The 26252-nt window shown below is 44.6% G+C and overlaps 8 protein-coding genes across 8 annotated transcripts; 4 read left to right on the top strand and 4 right to left on the bottom strand.

The window, feature by feature from the left end:
* Positions 1–868: 868 nt before the first annotated feature.
* On the top strand, positions 869–1171 carry HETIRDRAFT_54938 (uncharacterized protein; the record flags this gene model as incomplete). The annotated part of the gene is made up of 1 exon (XM_009546366.1): positions 869–1171. One exon carries the CDS (start codon positions 869–871, stop codon positions 1169–1171), a length of 303 nt encoding a protein of 100 aa, XP_009544661.1.
* A 4304-nt stretch (positions 1172–5475) lies between these two features.
* Positions 5476–5678, bottom strand: HETIRDRAFT_416878 (uncharacterized protein; the record flags this gene model as incomplete). Its single annotated transcript, XM_009546850.1, has 2 exons — positions 5476–5538; positions 5592–5678. 2 exons carry the CDS (start codon positions 5676–5678, stop codon positions 5476–5478), a joined length of 150 nt encoding a protein of 49 aa, XP_009545145.1.
* Positions 5679–12896: 7218 nt separating this feature from the next.
* Positions 12897–13058, bottom strand: HETIRDRAFT_54795 (uncharacterized protein; the record flags this gene model as incomplete). Its single annotated transcript, XM_009546363.1, has 1 exon — positions 12897–13058. A coding segment is annotated over one exon (162 nt), but the record flags the coding sequence as incomplete, so codon positions are not given.
* A 3042-nt stretch (positions 13059–16100) lies between these two features.
* Positions 16101–17779, top strand: HETIRDRAFT_439495 (uncharacterized protein). The gene is made up of 8 exons (XM_009546851.1): positions 16101–16353; positions 16424–16597; positions 16654–16809; positions 16862–16962; positions 17017–17040; positions 17093–17214; positions 17274–17327; positions 17390–17779. The coding sequence occupies exons 1-8, from the start codon at positions 16108–16110 to the stop codon at positions 17572–17574; spliced, it is 1062 nt and encodes a 353-aa protein (XP_009545146.1). The 5' UTR covers positions 16101–16107; the 3' UTR covers positions 17575–17779.
* Positions 17780–18000: 221 nt separating this feature from the next.
* HETIRDRAFT_314892 (uncharacterized protein) lies at positions 18001–19087 on the bottom strand (the record flags this gene model as incomplete). The annotated part of the gene is made up of 5 exons (XM_009546852.1): positions 18001–18126; positions 18187–18291; positions 18344–18489; positions 18546–18646; positions 18705–19087. The coding sequence occupies 5 exons, from the start codon at positions 19085–19087 to the stop codon at positions 18001–18003; spliced, it is 861 nt and encodes a 286-aa protein (XP_009545147.1).
* Positions 19088–19821: 734 nt separating this feature from the next.
* Positions 19822–22081, top strand: HETIRDRAFT_148451 (aspartic peptidase). The gene is made up of 5 exons (XM_009546853.1): positions 19822–20146; positions 20211–20449; positions 20508–20895; positions 20970–21200; positions 21259–22081. The coding sequence occupies exons 1-5, from the start codon at positions 19991–19993 to the stop codon at positions 21874–21876; spliced, it is 1632 nt and encodes a 543-aa protein (XP_009545148.1). The 5' UTR covers positions 19822–19990; the 3' UTR covers positions 21877–22081.
* A 202-nt stretch (positions 22082–22283) lies between these two features.
* On the top strand, positions 22284–22724 carry HETIRDRAFT_107006 (uncharacterized protein; the record flags this gene model as incomplete). Its single annotated transcript, XM_009546854.1, has 2 exons — positions 22284–22382; positions 22443–22724. 2 exons carry the CDS (start codon positions 22284–22286, stop codon positions 22722–22724), a joined length of 381 nt encoding a protein of 126 aa, XP_009545149.1.
* A 456-nt stretch (positions 22725–23180) lies between these two features.
* On the bottom strand, positions 23181–25770 carry HETIRDRAFT_439499 (uncharacterized protein). Its single transcript, XM_009546855.1, has 9 exons — positions 25174–25770; positions 25037–25115; positions 24795–24975; positions 24573–24739; positions 24413–24513; positions 24221–24356; positions 23903–24171; positions 23688–23845; positions 23181–23631 (listed from the first exon to the last, which is right to left on the bottom strand). Exons 1-8 carry the CDS (start codon positions 25675–25677, stop codon positions 23699–23701), a joined length of 1584 nt encoding a protein of 527 aa, XP_009545150.1. The 5' UTR covers positions 25678–25770; the 3' UTR covers positions 23181–23631; positions 23688–23698.
* Between the last annotated feature and the right edge of the window lie 482 nt (positions 25771–26252).

Raw genomic sequence — 26252 nt, forward strand, 5'->3', positions numbered from 1 at the left:
TGTCAGATACGATGAATGAGGACTTGCCAAATCTTCATGCAACTTCACTACATTCCAGACCCCATTTGGCACCCACTGACTTATTACCCTGCCCATTGGATGGACAAATTTGGTCCCGATCTTCTATGATGACATCACCCACATCCTTTAGCTAGAAATCCCAGACACCACTATTTCTTTCATCAACAATATTACGATTTGGGGCCCACTGACTCAATACAAACTTCCAAACAGTAGCTTTGAAATGCACCCCAACAACTCTGGCATCAGATGATTTGTGTGGGAGCACTTTCAAGGCCTCAATCAGGTGGTTCAGTGGATGAAGTGTAGCAGAGGAATATTTTTGGGACACAAGGTGACACTTTGCATGGCCAAAATCATGGTGGTCAGCTATTGCTGCATGTATAAAGGAAGGTTACCAGACAAATTGAGGGTAGAATTAATTATGAAGTAGGGACCTTGCAGGGATCTCTCAGATGTTCAGGCATTTCTGGGGATGATTGGTGTTGTTCAAATCTTCATTTGGAATTTTGAACACAAAGTGCATATGTTGACTATGTTAATGCACAAAGATTTTCTGTATCTGTTCAGCCCAGATCAGATAGTGGCCCAGGACAGCCTCCATTCAGCACTTCTCAAATTACCAGCCCTTTGGCTGATTAACTATGGGTCAGCAGCCAACATCATCCTTGCCATCAATACCTCACAAATCATGGTCAGCTTCCACCTCTGTCAATGTGTGCTCAACAATCCATGGGTTTAGTACTATGCCCAATTTGGCTCTATCACTCTAAATGGCCATGAATCACAATTCTCACAGCCTAAGCTCAAACTCTACGGCCTCCTCTATACCCTCCGATTGCTCAAAATGTACCTTATTGGCATTCAGAATCTGATAGTCAAAGTAGATGCATGCTACATCAAGGGCATGCTCACTAACCCAGATCTCAAACCTAGCGCTAGCATCAATCAGTGTATCATCTCTATTCTCACATTCTATTTCATACTTGTCCATGTCCCTGGCACCTCTCACAGCCCTAATGGTCTCTCTCAATGCCATAACCCTTCAATCGGCCTGAACCTAAAGACAACTTTGACAACTGGATCGATAATCTCTATAGCTTCCTCTATCAGATCAACAACACATTTCCCACTGCCAACTCAAATGTGACAACTGCCATCTTTATCTGGAAAACCACCCCCTTATATTAAGCTCTAATTAGCTATAATTGATGCTCTACTATACTAAATTATGAAAGATTAGGATTAGACATTTTTATCTTACCCCCCTTCTAAACCTGTTCTAATTAGACATAATTTTCCTAAATTAGGAATTATTAGGATTGATTATAACTTGAAATTTCGGAAAAATCATAATAAATCAAGCATCATAGTTCTCATAGCCTTCTTATAGAGTCATATCTATTAGAGCACTAGTTGAATACCTAAACACAGAATATACCTTACAACAAACTTGCCTTTTGCCAGAGTTGAACCAATAACCTTATGTATACAAGTACCTGGGACAGATGCTCTAAGCCACTAAGCCACAAGGTCTAATATATAAACTCGATAATCAGAATAAGTAGACATAATATAGGCACTCTCAATATCTCTGATTTTATTCAACATTTATCTTTCCTCTATCTTATTAATAAATAGGTCAATAAATACCTAAAAAGTCAGGTCTTTCAGGATTTAGTTTAAACACTAGCTAAAAAGATAATAAACCAATGGAAAATCAATAATACACTTTATATAGGATAAAAATAAATTATGGCACTTATACAATTTGGACTGAGAATGTATGAAACTATGATTGGGTATGATATTTAATAATACTCTACTAGTATTGACAATGCTACCTTAATTTGCAAATTTGATCAAAAACATGATTATAAATGATTAAGATCCAATAAGAGAAAGGGGTTTTCCAAATAGCCACTAGTGAGGTAGAGAGTGGGGACAAGGGTATTTGTATGGCATGCCTATATATAAATAAGCATAAGATTGTTGGAGGTGATCTTAATATGCTTAATGCATATATTTCCTATATGGCAGGCAAATATATCATTCTGGCACCACATACTAATATGACTGTCTTTTCCACAGCCTAATAGCTAGAGGAAAACACCAAGTTTGAGCATCTTCCATATAACAAGGCAATGAACAATATAAATAGTGCTAAAAATTGTAATATCAATAGGGATAATGATTGTGGGCTGCACAAGATAGTATTAGCCACTGTACTAATAGACAAGGTCTACAAGGCTGCATATAGCATATCCCTAAGCCCAACCCACATGTTGTGTCCTATAATGACCAGTAGCAGGCATTGGCCAACAATGACAACTTTAATGATCTTGTGTGCAAGGACAAGGTACCTAGGTCTTCATAGCCTCTTATGGCAGCTGCCAAGCTGCCAACAATGTGGCTGGGGGCATCAATGCATATTTCTCTCTTTCTATGTCCCTTTTCAAGGCAGCTGGAAAGTCAGCAAAAGAGCTACAAGATAATGGTGTAGGCATATATGAGGAGAGTAATATGCTGAAATAGTATAGAATATGCCACATCTTTGCCTTCTCACTAATAGAGCAGTAGTACTTACTATTTTCTACTGCTGATTAAAGACTTCTAAGTATAGAATTAGTGCTAATATCATGAAATTAGAAACCAATCCAATGTTCACAATGTGTTGCTCCCAATTAGGAAATTAGATGCTTTTAAATGCTATTAACATTTTTAGATACTTTTAGACATTATTGGATATAATCCAGAGCTAATGCAAGGGGGTGGTTTTCCAGATGTTCACTTCCTTGCTTGTAGGCAACCCCTTGACTAATACCGACTCTGACAACAAAGGCCTGACCATCAACTATTTGGATATCCTAAGATTGCAAAAAGCTTTGGAAGCCAAAGAATGCCTATGGTTGGTCTGCAACTGGCACTAAACATTGGTTTGGCCTCTTTCTCTCTCCGACTCTGAATATGCTACCTTTCTATAATATTGCACTGAGTTCTTCATTGCAGCTGACAGGCTATGGAGAAAAGACTTGCACAGTTAACACAAGATCATTGCAGCCCCCTTTAGTTAGATCACAATTCTTATGGCCACCCATGATGATATCGCTCACAAGGGTTTCTACACCATGACCACCTCGGTTGCAAAGTGCTTCTGATGGCCACACATGAGGCAAGATATTTCCTAGTTTGTTTGGATATGTCATCTTTGCCAGATTCGCCAGACTTTCAACTTCCTCATTCTCCCAACTATTGCCATGCCCACACTACTCTTCACAAAAATGTATATGGACACCATACATATGCCAACCGCCGGCAGTTTCAAGTATCTTGTGCAAGGTTGCTGTTTAGTATCATACTACTTCAAATTCTGAATGCTCCAACGTAAAACAAGCTTAGCTCCTGCTGACTGGATCTTCAAGAATATCCTGTGCCAATGGGGAATACTAGTAGAGATTGTCTTTGACAATAGACTGGCATTTGTCAAGGCACTCGACTAGCTAGCAAAGAAGTACCACATTCAGCACATCTGCATTTTAGGCTACAATTCCTATGGAAACAGCATCGCCGAATGACCTCACTTCAACATTTGGCAGGCTCTGTTCAAGGCAGTTGATGGAGACCAGGCCAAGTGGAATTATATAGCTCATTTCATATTCTGGGCTGATCACATTACTGTTTGGCACTGAATGGGTTGTTCCCTATATTTTGCAGCTACTGGCACCTATCTCCTTCTTCCACTTGACATTGTCAAAGCCACCTATCTTTTACTACCACTAACCACAACTCTTAGTACCACTAACTTTATCGCCTAACGTGCCATCACCTTGTAGAAACACCAATCAGACCTCACCCACCTTTGCAGTGCAGTAGTTAGTGCCCAAGTCTAGGCCGCTATCCAATTCGAGCAGCAGCATTTGGCCACCCTTTATGACTTTATTTTCTACCAAGGCTCACTTGTCCTGATGCACAACACAGCTATAGAAAAGGTGCTCAATTGAAAGATATGACCACATTACTTGGGACCATTGCTGGTAGTTTCTAGGAACTGAGGAGGAGCATATATTCTGGCCAAACTTGACAAATCAGTCTTTGATTAGCCAGTGGCAGTATTCCATGTGATTCCTTATTTTGCTCATAGGTAATTGAAGCTTGCTGACCTTAAAGCCCTCCTTGAGATTTTGCAAGGATGCCTTTGGGCCATGGAAGAATCCTGATCAAGCAATGACAACATTAAAGATAACAGTGATGATGAAAATACCAACACCAGCTTAGTCCAATTGGCAGAGGATGATGATATGGCTTTGGCAACCTCTGACTAGATCCCACCCTCCTACCCTTCACTCTCTTCAGTCAGTGACTAGGGACAGTCACAATTTCAGTAAGGAGGAGGATAAACAGATATACCTATTCCTTATTTTTGTTTATTTGTCACAGACATGGACTAACACCTAATCATTTCCACATTTTTTAGTACTTTTGCCACCAACCGGATGCCAACTGAATATTCAGCTTATCATTTTCCCATCATTCCTTCAAGTACCAAGTTATATTGAAAACCATAGGGTTTTATGCCTATGATGACATACTGAGGCTTTCCCTAATATTTTGACTTATTCTTCCTTACTATAGTTAGACATGTTGCTTATAAGCACATCCTCATATAAACATTTTACTAACTGATCTACTAAACATTGCTTCCAGGCCTTACCAAAATATTACATTTGACTCAGGACAAGTTTTATTTCTCTATAAAATATTTTGGACTACACATACAGAACTAGGAACTACTTATTAGGAAGAAAATCATCTGACACCAACATTCCTGAATTTTTGGCCTTCAACAAGTTCTCAACCAAGACAACATTGGAGGACATGGATAGACCCACTTACACCTCAAGCGACTCTAGCTCAGCCTGCCACATTGTAACCAAGCATGCCAGTGAAGCACATGTATCCTCAGCTACTGCAATGTGATACTGAAGTTCAGACATAATACCTTGGGTGATAATGGGCAAGAGATGAGATAAGTTGGTAGAAGTGGGTAAGGCAGCCAAACAAGCATGAAAAGGGCAGGTAGGAGTAGGAATGGCCTTAGTAGTGGTAAGAAGCTACTAGACCAGCTTTTGGATGTGAGTGGCTGCACCAAACAATACTGAACAATGAGCTCTCATCTTCAATTCAACTAAAAGATAACTCACCTTTTATTTAGGCGATGTTATCCCTGACTGACTGCATGGGGACAACCACCTTTACCTTATGACACTTCAAGGGGCATTCCCTCTCCTCCAACTTTGGCGCTGACTGCTCCTTTGACTTCCCCTTCTCCTTTGACTTCTCTTTCCCCTTCTCTTTTGACTTCCCCTTCTTTTTCTCTATCAGAATCCACCTGGGTTAGAAGCTACACCCCTTTAACTCCTTGGCACACTTAGTGCCAGACACCAGCCCAGGTTGCTAGTAGCACTGGAATGCCTTGGTCTGGAAGGCAGTTAAACAGTAATGACATGCATAGTTAGCCTAAAAAAAAATGATCAGCAATAGGAAGCAGTAGCAAGAGGGAGGGAACTTACCAGTATATTACCAGGTAACAGCTCTAGAAGATCTTTAAGCATCTTACCAGCACCATTCCACTCCACAGGGGACCTAACTGTCGACATTTAGCTTGTTTCAGGGCCAAGAGGAAGGACAATGTGTCTGAGAGGCAGCTTCTATTGGTGAGCAAATTCAACAACAACTGTGGCCGTCTTTTTGCCCTTTGCATTTGTCAGAGTGATGGAGGCAACCAGACCCATACTCATTTGGTCTAGGGCATTAGTAGCAGACACAAGTGCTAAATCAGCAACAGATGGATTGGGATAAGATGAGTTGGAAGAAGGGTTGGAATAATAAGATGAGGTGGTGGGACCGGGAGAAGGAGAGGAAAGAAAGAGAGGGAAAGGGACGACAGACTCGAGCTTAGCCAATTGATGCTCACCCTTTTTAGGATTAAGTGAGCCATCAAACATCATGTCCACCAGTACCTCCTAGCACCATTCACAATCTACTTCAGCCAACTTTTGAGCTACAACAGCTCATATCATCTTAGCTTTGGCAGCCTCCCGTTTGGCAATGGTAACACACTCCCTCTCCTCTACTAGGTCCTGTTCCTTAGCTGCCTGTTGTTGCTGCAACACGACATGTGCTGTGTACTGTGGCAGGATTTGCACTCCCCATACTAGTCAGTCATCAGTGGCCAATGGATTAAGACCATATTCAGCCTCAGAGATAAAGTCAGTGAGTTTAGGCATGTCTTGCCCACATGCCAAATAGTTGAAAACAGCCTATCAAGTGTCAGCAGCCAGCAGAAGACAAGAGGAAGAACTAACTCACCACTTGTTTGTCAAACTCTTGCCCCTATATCTGGAAAACCACCCCTTTGTATTAAGCTCTAATTAGTTCTATTTATGCATAATTGAGAACAATTAGGATTAGACATTTTTAGCTTACCCCCCTTCTAAACCTGTTCTAATTAGACATAATTTTCCTAAATTAGGAATTATTAGGATTGATTATAACTTGAAATGTCGGAAAAATCATAATAAATCAAGCATCACAGTTCTCATAGCCTTTTTATAGAGTCATGTCTATTAGAACACTAGTTCAATACCTAAACACAGAATATACCTTACAACAAACTTGCCTTTTGCCAGAGTTGAACCAACAACCTCATGTATGCAAGCACCCAGGACAGATGCTCTAAGCCACTAAGCCACAAGTTCTAAGATATGAACTTGGTAATCTAAATAAGTGAACATAATATAGGCAACCTCAATATCTCTGATTTTATTCAACATTTATCTTTCCTCTATCTTATTAATAAATAGGTCAATAAATACCTAAAAAGTCAGGTCTTTCAGGATTTAGTGTAAACACTAGCTAAGAAGATAATAAACCAATGGAAAATCAATAATACACTTTATATAGGATAAAAATAAATTATGGCACTTATACAATTAGGACTGAGAATGTGTAAAACTATGATTGAGTGTAATATTCAATGGGACTCTACTAGTATAGACAATGCTACCTGAATTTGTAAATTTGATCAAAAACATGATTATGAATAATTAAGATCCAATAAGAGAAAGGGGTTTTCCAAATAGCCACTAGTGAGGTAGAGAGTGGGGACAAGGGTATATGTATGGCATGCCTATATGTAAATAAGCACAAGATTGTTGGAGGTGATCTTAATATGCTTAGTGCATATATTTCCTATATGGTAGGCAAATATATCATTCTGGCACCACATACTAATATGACTGTCTTTTCCACAGCCTAATAGCTAGAGGAAAACACCAAGTTTGAGCATCTTCTATATAACAAGGCAATGAACAATATAAATAGTGCTAAAAATTGTAATATCAATAGGGATAATGATTGTGGGCTGCACAAGATAGTATTAGCCACTGTACTAATAGACAAGGTCTATAAGGCTGCATATAGCATATCCCTAAGCCCAACCCACATGTTGTGTCCTATAATGACCAGTAGTAGGCATTGGCCAACAATGACAACTTTAATGATCTTGTGTGCAAGGACAAGGTACCTAGGTCTTCATAGCCTCTTATGGCAGCTGCCAAGCTGCCAACAATGCGGCTGGGGGCATCAATGCACATTTCTCTCTTTCTATATCCCTTATAAAAGCAGCTGGAAAGTTAGCAAAAGAGCTACAAGATAATGGTGTAGGCATATATGAAGGAGAGTAATATGCTGAAATAGTATAGAATGTGCCACATCTTTACCTTCTTACTGATAGAGCAGTAATACTTACTATTTCCTACTAATAATTAAAGAATTCTTAGTATAGAATTAGTGCTAATATCATGAAATTAGAAACCAATCCAATGTTCACAATGTGTTGCTCCCAATTGGGAAATTAGATGCTTTTAAATGCTATTAACATTTTTAGATGCTTTTAGATAATATTAGATATAATCCGGAGCTAATACAAGGGGGTGTTTTTCCAGATGTAGACCTTGTAATCCTTATATTTGGCAGCACCATCTGGGAGGGAGGGTATGTATTTGGTGAGTTTTGCCTTCAGGATAGGGATAAGGGACAATATAAGAGACAAAGTGGCAAGAGGATAGTGATGAGGAACTTAGTTGCTAGAGAATCAATGATTAGTAGACTATTGTGGTCGCCTGATAAAGCCCCATGCCAGTGTGCTCAGCAGAGACCATGATATGTGCCACCACTCTTTGCTGACATACTCTCATGCCAGTGTCTAGTTGAGGCACTCTAGGCCTTAGCCACTTCCTCACCTAATCAGTTGCCATGCCACAGGGCTTTGCCAACTCAACCCTGGTCTCTCTTGTGCACCAATCTGGTCCTTTCTATGATATCTCCTTGCTGATTATTCGCCTTTGCCATATCTCTCCTATGTGCCCACTTCTTTTTATGCCACTGCTCATTACCAATTCTTTTCCCATGTAACTTGCCACAGTACCACATTTTCCATGCCTTTGCACCATCTTCCACACCACAGCTATTTTTTTCACACCATCACTTATTGCCAACTCTTTCCCACATTTATATACCACACACCCTGTTTACATATGGCATTTTTATGCCACCATATTTTCCATGCCATTTTTTCCACTCTGACTCATAGCCACCAACCACTGACTGAGAATAGTCAGGATTTCAGCAGAGAGGAGATGATGAGCATGCACTCATGCTAGGGCCTAAGGAAGGTATTTGGGAAGCTTTAAGGAGATACCAATGATACAATAATAATGCCTTTAAGTGCAAAACACACCCAAGAAACACCTCTACAAGCGCAGGTAGGCAGGAGCTGGTTTTAGTGTGCAAGGAACTATTAGCTAAGCAACAACTAATAAGAAAGCATATTAAAAGTGTTTGGAGTATAGTCCAAAATCAAAATATTTGGTTGGTTGGTCACTTGGTCAGTCAGTCAGTTAGTCAGTCAGTTGGTCAGTTGGTTGGTCAGTTAGTATTTGATCAGAATTTGATCAGGATGCAAAGGAGAAAGAATGGGTGTGAGGCCATACTAGACACTGGCAGAGGATGACAAACTTGATGAAAGGCTGCAATTAAATGCAACAACACAAACAAAGAGGCAAAATGCAAATGAGGATCAGAAGGTAAAGACTCAAGGTCTCATAGACACAAGCACATAAATGAAATCAGAATAAGGAGAAAGCCAAAGTTAATGTATTGTGAGGCCATGGGTGCCCTTTTATAGTAAGTCTGAACAGGTACAAGATAGGGAGATTGGCAGAGGCATAGAGTAATTGGAAATGCATGCCAAGGGCTATCAAAGGTAAAGAAGATAAGGGAGTGATATTATGGACACTGACTGTAAGATAAGAAGCAATAACTCTGGGGTCTAAAAAAAAGTCAAGAGATTGCAAAGGTGAGTCCACATGGACCTGGAGATAAGAACCACATGCCACATGGGTAAACTATTTAGAAACTCAGGAGCTCTGAAGATAACAAAGGATAGGTCAACAAAAGGCATAAGAGCAATAATAGATCAAAAGGCAGATCTATTCTAAGTCAACAAAGTGTTTGGCCACCTCCAATTTGGGACACCAAAGCTGACTGAATGTGCTGACCATGTGAAGCATAATAAACTGATCAGCAATTGGCTATGATAGTCTACAGGGAGCCCCTACTGCTGAGAGTGATGATAGATAGATAGGATGACTGTGAACAGCTCCAAATGACTATGCAGAGGTCTAAATGCAAAGTTGGCACCTGACAAATAGCTGAGATTGCTAAATGGATTGGGATTGGTTGGTTCTAAGCATGATGAACAGTCAAAGAATACTAAAAAGCTGCAAAAAGTAGGGTATTGGTGCCTAGAGAACACTTATGCTCATTACCGACCAGCACTAGACAAGTACTGAAGACGCCAACTCACACCAAACATGGTCAGTCCCTACCTGACTAACCACAACCTACCAAAGGATGTTCAGCAGCACTTGGGTCAGTTCACCCATACTTCATGTACTTACCATAACTGCACAGGAGTGTTATAATAGGTATTTACAAGATTGGAGCCAGTAGTCCATGTCAGCCAATGTGCTCCATAAGTCAGTCAGTCCTTATTGCTTATCTTCTTAACTTCTGCATGGTCAGTCAAACATGATCTTGCACTATTACTTGGCCACCCTGGTTATACATTACTTTTTCTTTATTTTAATTAGTTTTCCAATGACTGTTCCTACTACCTATACTTAGGCAACAAATACCAAATGGTCAGGAGTTCACCATTACTGATTAACTTTTACCTTATCACCTTCAGAACCTATATGGACATCTCACCTACCTTCTTATCTTCTTTGTTTGCTAGGGCTTGGTGCCTGTTCAACATCTACTCTCATTTCTTGTTTAATATTTTACTTAGGGGCTCAGTTTACTATAAAAACTTACATATAACTCTGGAATAAACCAGCTTTTGCACCCCACAGTTCAGAGCTTATTTGCACTCATCTCAACTATTAAAATCATCCTTGTCGACTCTTGTTATCCTTGTCATTCAGCCTTGTTTGCATTTATACTCATTTTTTCACTCATACTCCTTGTTCTCCCTCGTATATTGTCAGAGTCCCATATGGCTCTTGAAGTATGTAATTGTTGGTTGCGACACTACCTTCTATTACCAACCAAATCCCTAACATGACTAACTAAACATTCAGTTAGTGTTCAGTGTAGTCTCATAACCATTTGGGTGCTATAATCTCACACTCTTTGCTGCTTCTTACAACACCATTAATTTCTAAAGTTATCACTAACAATTCCTTGTGTATCAGATACTAGCTCCAGCACCCCTTGCATTAGAGGTTGTTTTGGTATTGTGCTTGGCACTTAGATACACCTCTAGTATATCACCATAGCAACTCAGTAAGGGCCATATCTGTCAATACATCATGCTCTGAACATAACTGTCAGATGAGGGAGATAAGGTCCGAAGAGGTGATTTCCATGGATTTTATGTGCATAGTTTGGTTTGGTTCTACCAATGTCTCATTTGAATTGTTGAAAAGTTTAGCTAGAAGTAAAATTTGAGCCTTATTATCAGATTCCACTTCCTCACTTAGATCTAGATGCTTAAACAGAGCATCTAAATGGTTGGTTAACCTAGCTTTGTGGCTGGGTGTAAAGTCAAATCTGCTTAAATAAAGGCTCCAACAGGCATGTCCCTATGATAGATTATGGGCTGTTTGGAAATATTCCAGGTTTTTATGATCTATCTAGATCTCAAAAAGTGTCAGGATCCTTTGAGGTAATAAATCCAGTGTTCCAAGGCTTTGATGATAGCAAGTAATTTGCAGTCATAGATGTTATAATTTTGTTCTGCTAGTGAGAACAAACCAGAGAGGTATGCCACTGGGTGCCAGTCACCGTTCTTGCCTTCTTGTAGGGGTGTGGCTCCATAGGCAATCAGTAATGCATCTACCACAAGTCTGCAGGGGCACATTGGGTCTGGGTAGTTTAGGACAGGTTGACTAATAAAGGCTTTTTTTAGGTGTTTGAAAGCTTCTTGACACCTGTCAGTCCAGTTCCACTTTTTGTCTTTCTTAGTGAGGTTGTGTAAGGGCCAGGTGATAAGTGAAAACTTGTTGATGAATTATCTGTAAAAGTTCTCTAATCCCAAGAAAGAGTAAATATCACAGACTATGCATAGGATAGGCCAATCCTCTATGGCATCTATTTTAGAGTCCTTTATAGCAACATAGTCTCTAGAGATTGTGTAACTGAGATAGTTCAGTTTTTCTTTGTAAAACTTGTATTTCCACAGTTTCAGGTAAAGCTCATTATTGTGTAAGATTTAGAAAACTTGATTCAAAATGAGGATATGTTCTGCCATTGATTTGGAAAAAATAAGGATGTCATTCATGTATATGGTTATTTTGTGGGCTATGATGAGTTCTCAGAAGATCATGTTCATCATAGCTTGAAAGGTTGCAGGAAAGTTGGTAAAGCCAAAAAACATTACTGTTAGTTTATATAACCCCAAAGGGGTTATAAAGGTGGCCTTCCACTCATTTCCTTTCTTAATGCATATATTATTATATCCCTATCGTACATCCATTTTAATAAAATATTATGGCTCCTTTAATTACATCCAATAATTCCTAGATTAGTTTAAGGGGGCAAACATTTGGGATGGCGTGTGTATTGAGGTAGTGATAGTCTTGTACTAGATGCAGTTTTCTATTCTTTTTGCCTATAAAGAAGAATAAGGTGGCACTAGGTGATGTGGACCTATGAATAGTTCCTCTTGCAAGGTGTTCCTTAATAAACTTTCCCAGTTTATCATGTTTCTTAGGACTCAACGTGTATATCTTGGGCATTTGAGGTTTGAACATAGCTTTAAGATCAATGGTGTGATCCTAGAAAGTGTGTTTTAAAAGTTGTTGTGACTTCTGCTCACTAAAGATGTCAAGATATTTGTGGTATGCCTTGGGAACCCTTTCTTTTAGGTTAGTAACTACAATCCCTTCTTCTAGGTCCTGGTTAAAGCTGGCAAAACCTGATGGCTCTGGGGCTAGTTTCCAAATAATGGGTTTTTCTATAATAGCTATGCTTGAGGAATTGTTTGAGAGAGATGGCTCTTGTACATTTGGTAAAGGAAATAGCTCAGGGTTTGTTTAAGCATATTGTTTCTTCTCCTCTGCATATTTCTTTATGTCCCATAGAAGCCTTTTCCTTTTGATGTAGGCTACCAGTTGGATACCAAACATCCTGCTGTGGTTGTGTAGACCTATGTCCTTCAATATCCCTTAGAGACATTCATCATTGCATTGTTGCAAGTTAATCCACAGCTTATAATATGGTGTCTTGTCACCTGTTAACTGGCTATTCTATGGCAGTTCTTTTCTTGCCTTGGTGAACCCATACAGCTGGTGGCAATTTTGGGGGCACTGATCAAAGTTCACTTCATATTGTCTCCACTCAATGGAGGGATCATGGTATTTCAGCCAATCTGTTTCTAGGATAAGGTTGTCTTTCCCCAGATTGGAAATAACATTTGAACATGTTTAGTGTATGTTTATCCATTGATATCCTAAATTATAAGGTTCACATACAGTGCAGATCAAATGAGACCTGCTTTATTAATGGTGTCATCAATGTTATAGATACAAATGGGATGGTTGAGCAAGTATGTGGGGAATCTATGTTTCTTGACCCATACTTTATTTACAATGATCCTTTTATATGCCAAGTTGATGGCCATCTTTGCTCCAGCATAATGAGTCCAGTTTAAAACTTGCACATTTAAGTAAATGAGAGTGATGATACAACTGTTTATTCCTCTAATATGAATATATTTTACTATTTCAAATCTGAGCCTTGCTTGACCTCTTACCTTCACTGGTGAGGGAAAGGTCAGGAAAAATGCTCTATGAGTCTTATTACAATGTCGATCTGCTCCTCTTTACCTAGTTCACTAAGGACTGATCTGACTCAAGCAGTATAAGCAATACCTTAGTCCTCTCATTATCCATCAGGCAATATGATGTGTCACTAATGGTTCAGTATGAGTAATCTGAATGAAGAAGCATTTGGATGTTCTATCGAATGACTAGGTTGTGGTACCCACTGGTAATAGTGATAAGCATTCCCCTCCTCCATTCCTCAATATATTCTTACTTGGTTTCCCAGAGTGGGTCCTATGTCATCTTTACTTTTAATATTAACCATATGGTTTGTTCTCCCTGTTTTTCCCACAAATCTCTTTGAGTTTCCTCAAATTGGTTGAATGCCTCTGTGTGGAAGTTAGCAGTCAGTGCTATAATGCCCTAGTTTTCCATGGTTATAATACAAAATGGTCTGCTTGCCCTCATATTTTCATTTTTGGCTTTTGGCATTTCACTTTTGTATAGTATCAATATTCATATCTATAACTTGGTTGTTTATCCTATAAGGGGCATTTGTGGAGTTATAGCAGAGTAAGGGTTGGAGGTGGAAGTGGTTCAAGAAGTCACTTTGAAAGGAGGTAGAGTTAGCAAGGATGGCTTTTTGAGCACTCCTTGCTCTAAGCTATTCATCTATTTCGCATGCTATATTAACCCAACTTTGGATGTTGTTATCTAGCTAAGCTTCTTTGTCATAGATTATAATCTATGACATGTAGGTCTAGGCCACGTTGGAAGTAGGGAACCTGCTCTTTTTCAGAGATATCGGCATTAGCAGCAATCAGAATGAATTGGTTGGAGTACTCATCAACTGTCATTTTTCTGAAAAGGCCATGAGCATGCTTCATGCCTTATCAGTTTTGCTAATCTCTCTAAACTATAACTTGAACTTTGTCAAGAAGTTTGCCCAAGTGCCCAAGCCTATAAGAGGGTCTGCTCTTATTATTTTGAGGAGAAAGTTTTCTGCCCAGGCTCTTACTGTGCCATATTTTATGCATGAAAGCATGAGGGAGATTCTGTTCTAATCAGTCTTATACCAGTCAGATTCTGCTATGAAAAAAGGAGACATTGGAGCATGAATTTCTGAGATTCAATATAGTCACCTATGTAATTGTCTGGGAGTTTGACTTTTCCTCTTCAAGGTTATATAGTTATAGAAGGGGTATTTGTAGAAGCTGATGCTTGTCCTGATATGTTGGTGGGTGGTTGGTTTCAGGTATTGATTGGTGTTTGGTCTGGTAATGAGTTAGAGTTTGAATGAGAAATAGACTTCTCTTGCTCCAATTTATTAGGGATTACCAGTGTCAGATCTCTATACTGGGGTAATAGGTCTCAATGGTTCTCTGTTTTGTTCCAAAAAAACTCTTCCTTTGTTCCATTAGGGTAAGTGAAGTAGTAATGCCTATTCTTATATGAGCATAATTGGGTAGGACATTTGTATTGGTGTCTATATAGAACCAAAGATTCCTTTCTTATCAGATGGGGCAATTATTGTGATGAAACTGGTTGTTTATACATATGGCACTGAGGGGTTAGTCTTGGCCTAGGTCTTGCTCCAGAGTATATGCAGCAATACTTTCTTAATAAGGGTCTATTTCCCCACTAAGTAAGGTTGTGAGAGAGAGTATGGCAGCAAGCTAGAGTTCAAGCAAGGTAGGGGCAGAAGAGTTTATTCTAGTGTTATGAACTGCTCATTCAATAACCCCAAGAGTAGGAGGTTCTTCCCTAGGTTGCTCAAAGAGGAAAAGTGGAACAATGATCTTGACTATATATATAGCACAAAAGTCAATAATATTGCAAGACTATAGTTTGAAGACTACAGTGGAACAAGGTAGTACTATAGAGAGACAGTACTAAACAAAGAGAATAGACTAAAGATCCTTAGCCTATTTTATGGGCCTTTTATACTACTTTAGGAAAGAGCATAAAAATCCTATATATATATACCATAGGTATTCTCTAAGTCATTACTCTCCAAGAATAACTACTCTTGCTTCTATGCTTGCCTTCTTCTGACAAGGAAAACAAGAAGCTCTATGTCCATGAGTAAGTATGTAAGCCTCCATCAGCTATCCATACAATAACCCTGTGATACTTAACTAGTAATGGGTGTGTCTGCTAGAATTGGATGACCAAAGAACAATCCCTGTATCTTTGTGTACACCTTATGCCATAAGGCCACTTAATAGTTATAATGACCATATCAGATAGACTGTCATAAAGGCCCAATAAGTCATAATCATAACACCTTGCACTTTGTCTCACAACTCACAAAAGTCCTTTAATATTCTAGTAAAGCTAGCTTTTTGTCTATTTTATATTATATTTTTATATATAAAGCTATTATAAGTGCATCACTATACAACAGGTTATTTTAATATAAAGTCAGGGACAAAAACTAGTAGCAGTATAAGTATGGGAAAACCCCAATCAAGTGGTAGTATAGATTCAAAAAATGCCCAGATATATGTCTTTTAATTAGTTAGTTTTTAGGCAGGCTAGCGTAATGGTTAACGCGCTAGTTTCCGGTTATAATGTGGTTAGCTAGAGATTCTGGGTTCGAGTCCCAGGCTTGTCGTTTTGATGCGGAGCTTGGCCACGGTCGCGTGACCTTGTCTCCTCTCCCAGAGGTCTACCCATCTTGTTTCACACAACTATGTCCTTCTTTGGAGCGGCATCGACGTCTACAAACGTTTCGAACACAACTGACAAGGATGTCGAAGTTGTTGATCCTCCTCCCGACTCCATCTCTTCACTTTCGTTTTCTCCGCTAGCAGATTACCTTGCTGTGGGCAGCTGGGACAATAATGTTCGAATTTACGAGGTAGGAGCCAATGGACAGACCCAAGGCAAGGCAATGTATGGACATCAAGGTCCCGTCTTGAGTGTATGCTGGAACAAGGTACGTGAGGGGTGCTCATTGATGCGACGGACGTTGACGTTTACTGCGGCGACCTTCCGTGTATGCTTAGGAAGGAAACAAAATCATATCCGGTGGATGCGATAACGCTGCAAGGTTGTACGACATCCAGAGTGGACAGTCGCAGCAGGTGGCTCAACACGACGCGCCAGTGAAGGTCGTGAAATGGATCGACACTCCCCAGGGTGGCATTCTTGCGACGGGCAGCTGGGATAAGACCCTCAAAGTGTGTATGGGTCGCTTCCTGGGTCGAAATTTGAACTCACGTAATGTTTGCCGAAGTATTGGGATTTGCGAAGTGCGAATCCTATCTCGACAGTCCAGCTGCCGGAGCGCTGCTATTCGTTCGATGTCGCCTACCCCCTTCTCGTCGTTGGCACAGCTGAACGGCATATCCAAATATTCAACTTGTCCTCGAGCCCAGTCACACCATACAAGGTCTACAACGCTTTGTTTTCCCCTGTCGCCGAAATTCTGACTTCTTGGTTAGACCATGATTTCTCCCCTAAAGTGGCAAACCCGAGTGGTGTCCTGTTTCCCATCTAGCAATGGTTTCGCGGTCGGTACTGTTGAAGGACGCGTCGCAATTCAGTAGGCATCCTTCGCAGATCTTTTCTCGACATGATCTCACAACCTGTTTCCCAGATACGTGGACGACAAAGACTCTCAGTTTGTCTGCACACGCTCCCTCCTCTCTCGTCATCGTTGACGCTCTTCGCAGGAATAACTTTTCCTTCAAGTGCCACCGTCGAGATCAAGGGCTCAACACGAAGGACCAAGCTCTCGTTTTTGCTGTGAATGATATCAATTTCCACCCGGTGCACGGCACATTCTCAACATGTGGTGCGGAATGCCTCTGAAATTGTGAATTTATCCTTGAACTCACGGCGACATCTAATCAGGCTCTGATGGGACTATCAACTACTGGGACAAGGATGCGCGCTCGCGCTTGAAGAGTACGTTTCCATGCGCGTCCTATTATACACACAACGCCCTGATTCATGATTTATGTTCACAGCCTTCGACCCCTGCCCGGGTCCAGTCACCGCTTCTGCATTCAATCGCACTGGCACCATCTTCGCCTACGCTGTCTCCTACGACTGGTCCAAGGGCCTCTCGGGCGCGACGCCTGGACACCCGAACAAAGTCATGTTACACGCGATAAAAGACGATGAAGTAAAAAAGAGGCCTGCAAAGCGGTAAATATGCCATGTATTCTTTTCCAGCTTTCCTGTCAGTGCGGCTCCAATAATTGCTTGTCGCATCTCCCTGTTTTGTGCATTGTATCAACCATCACGGATCCGAATGTTGCCCTTCGTATGCTTGTTTGCGGCCAAGTCCTAGTCATGTAGTGTATCCGTGGATGAAAAAACCTTCGTTGCGCGCCATTGGCTCACTTGAACTGCTGACTTAATTGTGATGAAAGAAAGATATTGTTTCTCAGTGTGATCAGCCAACCCCGTCCAAATATATGAAGTGGGTCGTTGTCCTTCGATTATATGAATCGTCTAATTAGTAGCTTCAGGGAGCATTTTAACCCTCCCTGGCTGTAAGCACAATCCAGATAGATAAACTGTATAGGTGAGCTCATAAACATCTCGCGTCCCCTTCGAAGGCACCAGGATCTGGTTAGAGTTCCTTGCCGAGTGCGACCTTGCGCTCCGCCTCCTGCCTCGCCTTCACCTCTAACAGAGGGTCGAGCTCGGATGCGGGTTGGCGGTAAGAACCGCCCCAGCGGTCAGCCCAAGTGAAGTACTGGACAACAAAAAGTTAGCACTGCAACCGAGAACGACCAATCTAAAAGTAGAGCCCGACCTGGCCGTAATTGACAGTGAAATAGAGATGGTGGAGAGTGTGATGAGCTGGTCCGTTTATGACCGTCTCGAGCGGGTGTCCAGTGATCATGTCCGAGTCATGGATCTGCCAAGAATAAGGAATTCGAACACGGAAACCGGCGGACAAATGGACGCACGAAGATACTCCAGAAATTGACGAAAACGAACAAGCCGAGATACAGTATCCGATGCAAGGGCAAAACGAAGATGAACATGTGATAAGGGACAGATTGGAGGTATCCATCAACAGGGTGGAACGCATGCGACGCGAAAGGTGTGGGGACTTGTTGAATGGTTAGTTTGATCGAAGGGAGGATAGGCAAAGGGATGAAGACGCACTGAACCACTTGTGATGCGGCTTGTGGATGTGCTTGTAGAGCAAGGGATGATGGAGTAGGCGATGTACCCAATAGATGCCATAATCGGTGAAAAGCAGGAACCTGCGGAGGTTATGAAACTTAAGTTCAAGGCAGACGAGAAAGGGAATCCGAGGCTCACATTGCTATGGACGCGAAGAAGTATGTCCAGCCATACTGATCCACGTCATCGTACAACTTTGAGTAGCCCATGACCTCCGCTTGGAACCAAGGCAAGGTGAGGAGAGTTATCATAGGGAAAGCGCGTATGCTAGATTGGATCTCAAGCTTGACCTGATTTTTAAGGAATTTAGGATGCTGCATCATGTCGTGATTAAAGATATAGTGGTAAGAGAGGCCGGCGAAGGTGAAATAGAGAAAGAAGATGCCGAGGAGGGTGATGACGGAAAGGGAGAGAAGCTGGCGAGGGATGTATTCGCGGGGCCATGCAGAAGAAGCGGGGTGGAGACGGGTCCAGACGGCGTCGAGGAGGTAGTCGTCGGCGATGGTCAAGACGAGGTCCATCGTGAAGAAGAGGAGAGCACCGCGGAGGACGACGGAAAGCTGAGCTCTCCATCCCGCCAGCAACACTTTTTATTGCAGCACACAAAAAGTCACACCACTCGGAATTTCCATCCCGGCGCCTGCTTACATTCGGTGGCCCTCGCTCCAGCCTGCGTCGGCCCAGCTCAGCTGCCACAAAGTCGCGCGTAAATGTTCGCGAACGTGGGCCGACCAGCGTACGATGCTCGAGGCCGCACCCGCAGGCGGACTGATATAGACATCGTGGCTGGTTTCCAGTGTTCACCGGCTACGGTGCTATCCATCCCCTTCCCTCCACGCTCCCGATATCTCGGCCCGGCCGCCCCCCGCGTCCGGCGACCGCATTGGACCCTCCATTCCCATTCCTCGTCCATTCACACAGACATCAAACAAAAAAGAAACCCATCAGCCGCCGGGACGGGCGACGTCCGCCTGCCACAGATGTCGTTGCATATGACTGTCAAGCGCACCGCACCAGAGGCAAGATGGGAACAATTGTGGCGTGGATGCACGTGAGATCGCGGTAGCCCCGCACGTGGAGAGATCGTATTGTCTGGACAACAACGACTCTGGCGAGCTGAGGAGGGTTCCGCCGCGTTGTTTCGTCCAAGAATCACTCAAGGACAACCGCGCCCCTGGAAATACTCACTCCGCAGCCATGCCCATCCTTTATAAGCTCCCCCGCCTTCTTCTCTCTCCTCCCATCACCTTCCTGTGCTTGGTGGACTCTTTCCCTTTACTCTCTTCCGAGGCAGAGCCTTTCTTTTCATCTTTCTCCTCTATCCCAGTCTTCCCTTCACTGTGCTAGACCGCAGGCTTTTAAGGATTTCCCCTCCCCTTCATTCAGGTCCCTCATTCTCCACCGTCCTATCTTGAGTCACCGTCATGCAGCTCGGTCTCTCCTTCACGCTGCTTCTGGCAAGCCTTCTCGTCGCCCTTTCCGCCGTTGATGCGGCTCCCTTGAAGCGTCAGAACAGTGGCATGGTAACTCTCCCCCTCAAACGAGTCCATGGCCCAAGGGACGGCGTCCATCCCCAGGTCGTGCGTGTCCCGTCTTCCCTGTCCATTCGTAATAGTCTGTTTGAACCCGTTCGTCTTCCTCCAGCTCCTCCAGCAGCACATCAACCGGTCACACCGCCGTCTGGCGCGAATGACCGGCCGTGCCGGCCCCTCCAGCGAGGAACTCGTCTCTTCCATCGCTAAACGCATGACCGTCGCAGATGAAGACATTCGGCGCCGCTCCGTCCTCGAGACGCGTTACAACCGTAATGGTCTGGGCGGTATCAGCAAGGGCATTAGTGCCGTGATCAACAACGCGAAGGCCAAACTCACCGGTGCCAAGACGTGAGGGTCCGAGCTGTCGGTTTTTTTTGTCCTACTGACTGGTAATTCCCTTTTCCAGTGCTGCTGTTACTGCCGCTGCTAAGGCCAAGGGCAAGAAGGGTGGCAAGAAGGCCGCTGCTGTTGCCGGTGCCGCCGCCGCCGCCGCTGCCGGTGCCGGCACAGCCGCCGCTGCAAATAATGCTGCAGGTGCGGCAGGCTCCAACTCAACGTCCGCTGGTGTCTCCCCGATCGACATCCAAGCCGCTCAGCAAGGTGGCCTCACTGCGGCAAACACACCTGCAACCGCCAACTCCCTTGGTCTGGACATCGAGGCTAACGATGTCGGCTATATTGCTACCGTCCAAATGGGCACTCCACCCCGTGATTTTAAGCTGCTCATGGACTCCGGATCCGCTGACCTTTGGGTCGGCGCCGAAGGCTGCACATCCACGGCTGGTGGCGGATGCGTGCGTATACCCATGTGCTTTATTTCATAAATAGCAGCCAGCTGATTGGCATCATATTTTTGGAACGTCCCTAGGGTAACCACGTCTTTTTGGGAGCCAAGTCATCTTCGTCATTTAAGGACACGAACGCACCGTTCCAGGTAACCTACGGCACTGGCGCGGTTGCGGGCGACATCGTCACGGATGATATCACTGTTGCCGGTCTTGCACTCGCGGCGCACACATTCGGTGTTGCACTCCAGGAGACCAATGATTTTGCATCTAACTCCGTTCCGTTTGATGGTCTCATGGGCCTTGCACAGAGTGTACGCCTTGATTCATCTGTCATGCCGCTGTCTCTATTCTGATCTTTATTCTCATCAGACTCTTTCGGAACAACAAACCCTGACCCCCATCGAGTCTCTGGCCAAAGCCGGTCTTGTCACGGAAGCCATCACCTCGTACAAAATTTCCCGTCTCGCGGATCAGAAGAACGACGGAGAGATCACGTTCGGCGGTTTGGATGCCTCAAAGTTCGACTCTGCCACACTCGTCAATCTAGCCAACGTGAATAAACAAGGCTTCTGGGAAGCCAGCATGGATGCCGTGACTGCCGATGGCCAGGACCTCGGGCTCACAGGCCGTACTGCCATCCTCGACACCGGCACAACCCTCATCGTCGCTCCCCCTGCCGATGCCCTTGCTGTCCACAAGGCCATCCCCGGTGCGGCGTCTGACGGCCAAGGCGGCTTCACGATCCCATGCACCACTACGACCTCCATCGCTTTCTCATTCGGCGGAACCTCTTTTGCGATCGATCCCCGCGACCTTGCTTTCTCCCCGGTCAACGCCAACGACCCCACAGGTGACTGTGTCTCCGGCATCTCCTCTGGTCAAATCGGGGGCGCGCAGGAGTGGTTGGTGGGCGATGTCTTCCTCAAGAACGCGTACTTCTCTACCGACGTCGGCAAGAACACGCTTGCGCTTGCTAAGCTTGTCTGATTGTTTGGTTGCTGAGTTTGAGTCCCATTTGGGGCGCGCTTCTCGATGGTCATTGGTTGCTTTCGTAGTGCACACGTAGTCCGCAGGGCATAGATTGGTCCATGTTCACGTTTTCATTCTGGCTTTGCTGGCTTGTAGGATAGGATTCATTTGTATTGCTGCAACACTGATATCTTGAAAAGGCACAACGTAAGTGTGTTCCGGCAACAGAACGCTGCATCAGGCTGCATCCCCGGCGCTGAGTTGAAAAGCTAGGAGAGGGTATTAGTTGCCCGCTCGCCGCACATCCGTGTGCGCGACGCGATTTTCGAATTTCGAGCTACCATTGTGCATGCTGCGCGATACGGCGGACTCTCAAACACCGCGATATCCAACTGCTGCCATCATGACTAACCCCCCCTCGGTTCATGAACAGCGTACACACGTTATATCCCGATGACGACTCGGAAAAAGAAGTCTACGTCCAAGCCAATGGCCTGTCCTTTTCGGGAGTCGGCGACCGACATGTGCAACTCTAATGGACGAATGCTGTCGTCGACGGGCGCCTTGTCGTGCAAGTCGTTCAGCTGACAGGAGGGGTCGGTGGATATGGACACTACTCGCCCTTCGCCGAGATTCGCCCGTCCGCAGAAATCAAGCACGAGCTGTTCGTGTTGGGAAAGTTCTCGCGCGCACAGCGAGACGAGACCCTCAAGCTAGCTCGCGACGTCGTCCTTGTCAAAGCGTCGAGAACAAATAACTGCTGTGTCTGGACTAGAGATTTACTTGGTGCTATGCTCGGAGCCAGGCTCATATCGCAAGCCGCGTTCGCCGCGGTGGATGCTGGGCGCTGGAGTCCCACTGCTTAGGCGTTGTCCCGAGGCATGAGACGATCGGTCGAATTGGTAGGTCAAATCTGTTCTGCTGTCTCAGAAATCTTTGATAGATGCGTCTTTCCAGGATATCTTTACATAGACTCCAGAGCCATGAGTCTGTACATATGTACCGAGAATCTTGCATTCATCTTCTATGTCAGTCCCGTATGCGCAACAACCGGTTCCGATGACCTACAACGGAGCTTTGTGATGCCACTACAGCTCGTGAGACCATACCTACCTTTCCATCTATTAATACCAGATGTAGGTAACCCCTTGACAGCCCAAAACGCAGTTGCTGTTCCACCGCGCACGTTTGCGATGCTCTGATTTAGATTCGAGAGCCTAGGGCCTGGACTTGCAGGTTTATCTAGTCGGCGTGATCCTCCTCAGCAGGCACTTGGATATACCCACGACGGGGTAAGTGTCTTCGATTCACTCATCTAGGATGGCTGAGACAGGGAAAAGTACACATATAAGTGACAATCAGGATGAGAGAGGAAAGTGGAAGGGAGATCCTACGATCCACAATAAACAGAGCCACGCCAATGCGAACATCGACATGAGGAAATTTGAACCAAGTAAAACGAAATTACGCAGAACAGCGGAGGAGGAGGGGAGGAAAACAGGAAAGGAAAGCGAAGGAGTACGAGATGACACAGCAGCAAATGAAGGTGTATAATGTATGGGCGAGTAACCGACAGGGAGAGACAGAGATGCAAGTGCATTATTGCAGACGTGGACGGTAGGCGAACGAGCGAGTAAGGGTACATGATTCAATGCCAGAGACCGAAAACGAAACACAGGTTAAATTCCCCCCCGTCCAACTAGACGGAATACGAGATCAAAGAAATGACATCATGGCGCAGAAAAGAGGAGAGGAGATCAGGGTGAGGGCGGACTAAGAGTGGGAAAATGACATCGACAAAGCATGGGAATAGGAAGTATCGAACATACAATGGGGTACATCAGAGCTCATGTGGCACAGATTGCGCAAAGTACGGATGATTGAGTGCCTCCCGCACCGAAATACGCGTGTTGGGATCAAAAGCAAGGAGTTTGCGAACAAGATCCAAGAACTGTCGGTTGATAGTGTCCGTTGGAGGAACAATGTCCTGAATTGGCTGTTGTTAATCCATAAGTCAGTATCACTGCAAGAGCGAATGACGTACATGGAGGTTGCGTGTCGCTCGCACATCCTTCTTGCTTTGCCTAGAGGCTTTCGGCTTCGGCCAATCTAGCTTATTGCCCTCCTTGAAGAACTCCGGTTTACACCTCGCACCTTGACGAGCGAGGCGATCAGGCATCTTGCCCATGACTATCTCCATCATCGCTAGGTGCTCGAGATTGTCGTGTGTCTGGAACAAGGCGATCCCAGTGTAAAACTCGACCAGAATACAGCCCAGCGAGAATGCATCGCAGGGGTATGACCAGCCAAGACCTGGGCGTCCAGGTGAGATCGACGCACAATATCGTCAAGTACTACGTACCGAGTATGATCTCAGGCGCTCGATAATGCCTTGTCGACACAACGGTCGAGTGATATTCATCATTGAATGTAGCTGATCCGAAGTCTATAAGCCGAATATCCGTCGAATCCAGGATACGTTTCGTCTTTCCATTTCGCTGTCCTTCAGTCAGCATGACAGACGAATAGCACGTGAGAGATATCGGACTCCTACCTTACCGGCCACAGGCACTGACACCGTTCTGAAACCGTTGTTCACCAATAGTATATTTTCTGGCTTGAGATCCGTATGGATTAGATGCAGGTCATGCAAGACTATATGCAAGAGACAATGAACATTGAAAACAATCTGGTGTGGAGAAAGGGCAACCTACAAGCAACACTTCCCAGCAGCTGTCGCGCAAAGTCTTGGATGTGGTGTCGAGGAAACGGGGCGAAGTCATTTTCCTTGAGAAAATCATATACACACATCCCAAGCAACTCTGTGACGAGACAGATGTGGTTCCGATGGTCGAACGAATGCAAAAGATGTATACATTTGCTGTAGCAGCGGTGGGTGAGATATCGAGCGATCAAGCAAAATGCTCGACACCTACTGTCGATTCATAGGATCACGTTCTTTGAGCTTCTGGAGGACTCGAACCTCGATCTTACTTGCGTCTCGATATTTTTGGATGGCGCGGATGATCTTGATCGCGACTCGTTGACCGTTGGTGACATCGACGCCCTCCACCACCTTGCCAAATGTGCCCTGACCCAGTAATCGGACGGTCCGATCTAACGCAATCGCGTTACGTCTGAGCCTCAACGTCGTCCAGTCAGACTTGTGGGTGCTCACATCGTTTATAAATAATGTCATCGGGGACAATAATATAGTGACCTTCTTTATCGTCGCACGGAGCAGCAGACTTTGATGACTACGAAGCGATGCGGTCAGCATAACTCATCACTCCAGACCCATTGAACAGAGCATACGTCCGCGCCAGTGGCAGGAGCCCAAGATGTGTTATTCGGTACAGCATGGGCTGCCAAAGGTGCTGGCTTCCTAGTGATGGTACCTGCGTCCTCGCCGTTGTCCCGCCTTCTTTTCTTGACTGCCGGGGCTGAGATGACGGCGGATGAGGTGCTGGCAGAGAGTGCCAATGCCTCTGCGGCTGCACGGGCTCTTGTCCTTATCGGTGCCGTGTATGTTGGGGGCTGATAGGATGCAGAGTAGCCGTTGGTGTGAGTAGTGGTAGCGGGAGAAGCCGTAGGTGGGGGAGTGTCGTCGATGACGATCACTTCTCTGAGTCTGCCCTCGCTATCGACCTCGTGGACTTCGGAGTAGCTGACGGTGTATTGATGGGCGCGCTTGCGCTTGCGGGTGGCGATTGGGGGCGTGGGGAGACCGTTTGAATTCATGTTGACGGCGCTACTAATGGATTGTCTGGAGTATGGGGGCGCGAGATGTAGAGGAAAATGTTGGACTGCGGTCTGCATTGTTGCATGCAGTGAGGGGGCTTGTCTGGACGAGTGGGGGGATGGAGGGAGAGAGATTGAAGGGAGAGCGAGCGGAGGCAAGTCAGGGAGGCCAGCAATGAGAACACAATCCCAGCTTGTTGGTCCTTGTTTGGTCCTGGCACCCCACTTTACGTTTCTCAGCCCTTTCTCAGCCCGTCCAGCCACAGCCCGCAGCTCCTTCCAGCCCCGTCTTCCCCTTCGCTTTCACCGTGCATATTCAGATCGCTCCAGCCAACCGCTCACAGGGGGGCTTGTGCGTAACGCAAGTCACGGTCGCCCGCTGATCGACAGTGTCAGAGGGCCGCAGAGCCACTCTTGGAGCGAAAGTCAATGATGGGTCTGATTCAGCTCACCTCCATCGAGGGGGGCAGCCGTTGATACGGCTTCATAAGGCTTTCTGCATAAGCGCGCCGCGTGCTGCGCTGACATTGATGTATATACCGTGCTACCTCGCGAGCTGAGCGAATAGATGCAGGGCTGGAAATAATAGATATTGTTTTAGAGCTCAGTGCCCGGGGTCCTTTGTGTGACCAAATAACGGACAACCCGCCGGC

This window comes from Heterobasidion irregulare, assembly GCF_000320585.1.
Source record: "Heterobasidion irregulare TC 32-1 unplaced genomic scaffold scaffold_04, whole genome shotgun sequence".
NCBI classification, from domain to species: domain Eukaryota; kingdom Fungi; phylum Basidiomycota; class Agaricomycetes; order Russulales; family Bondarzewiaceae; genus Heterobasidion; species Heterobasidion irregulare.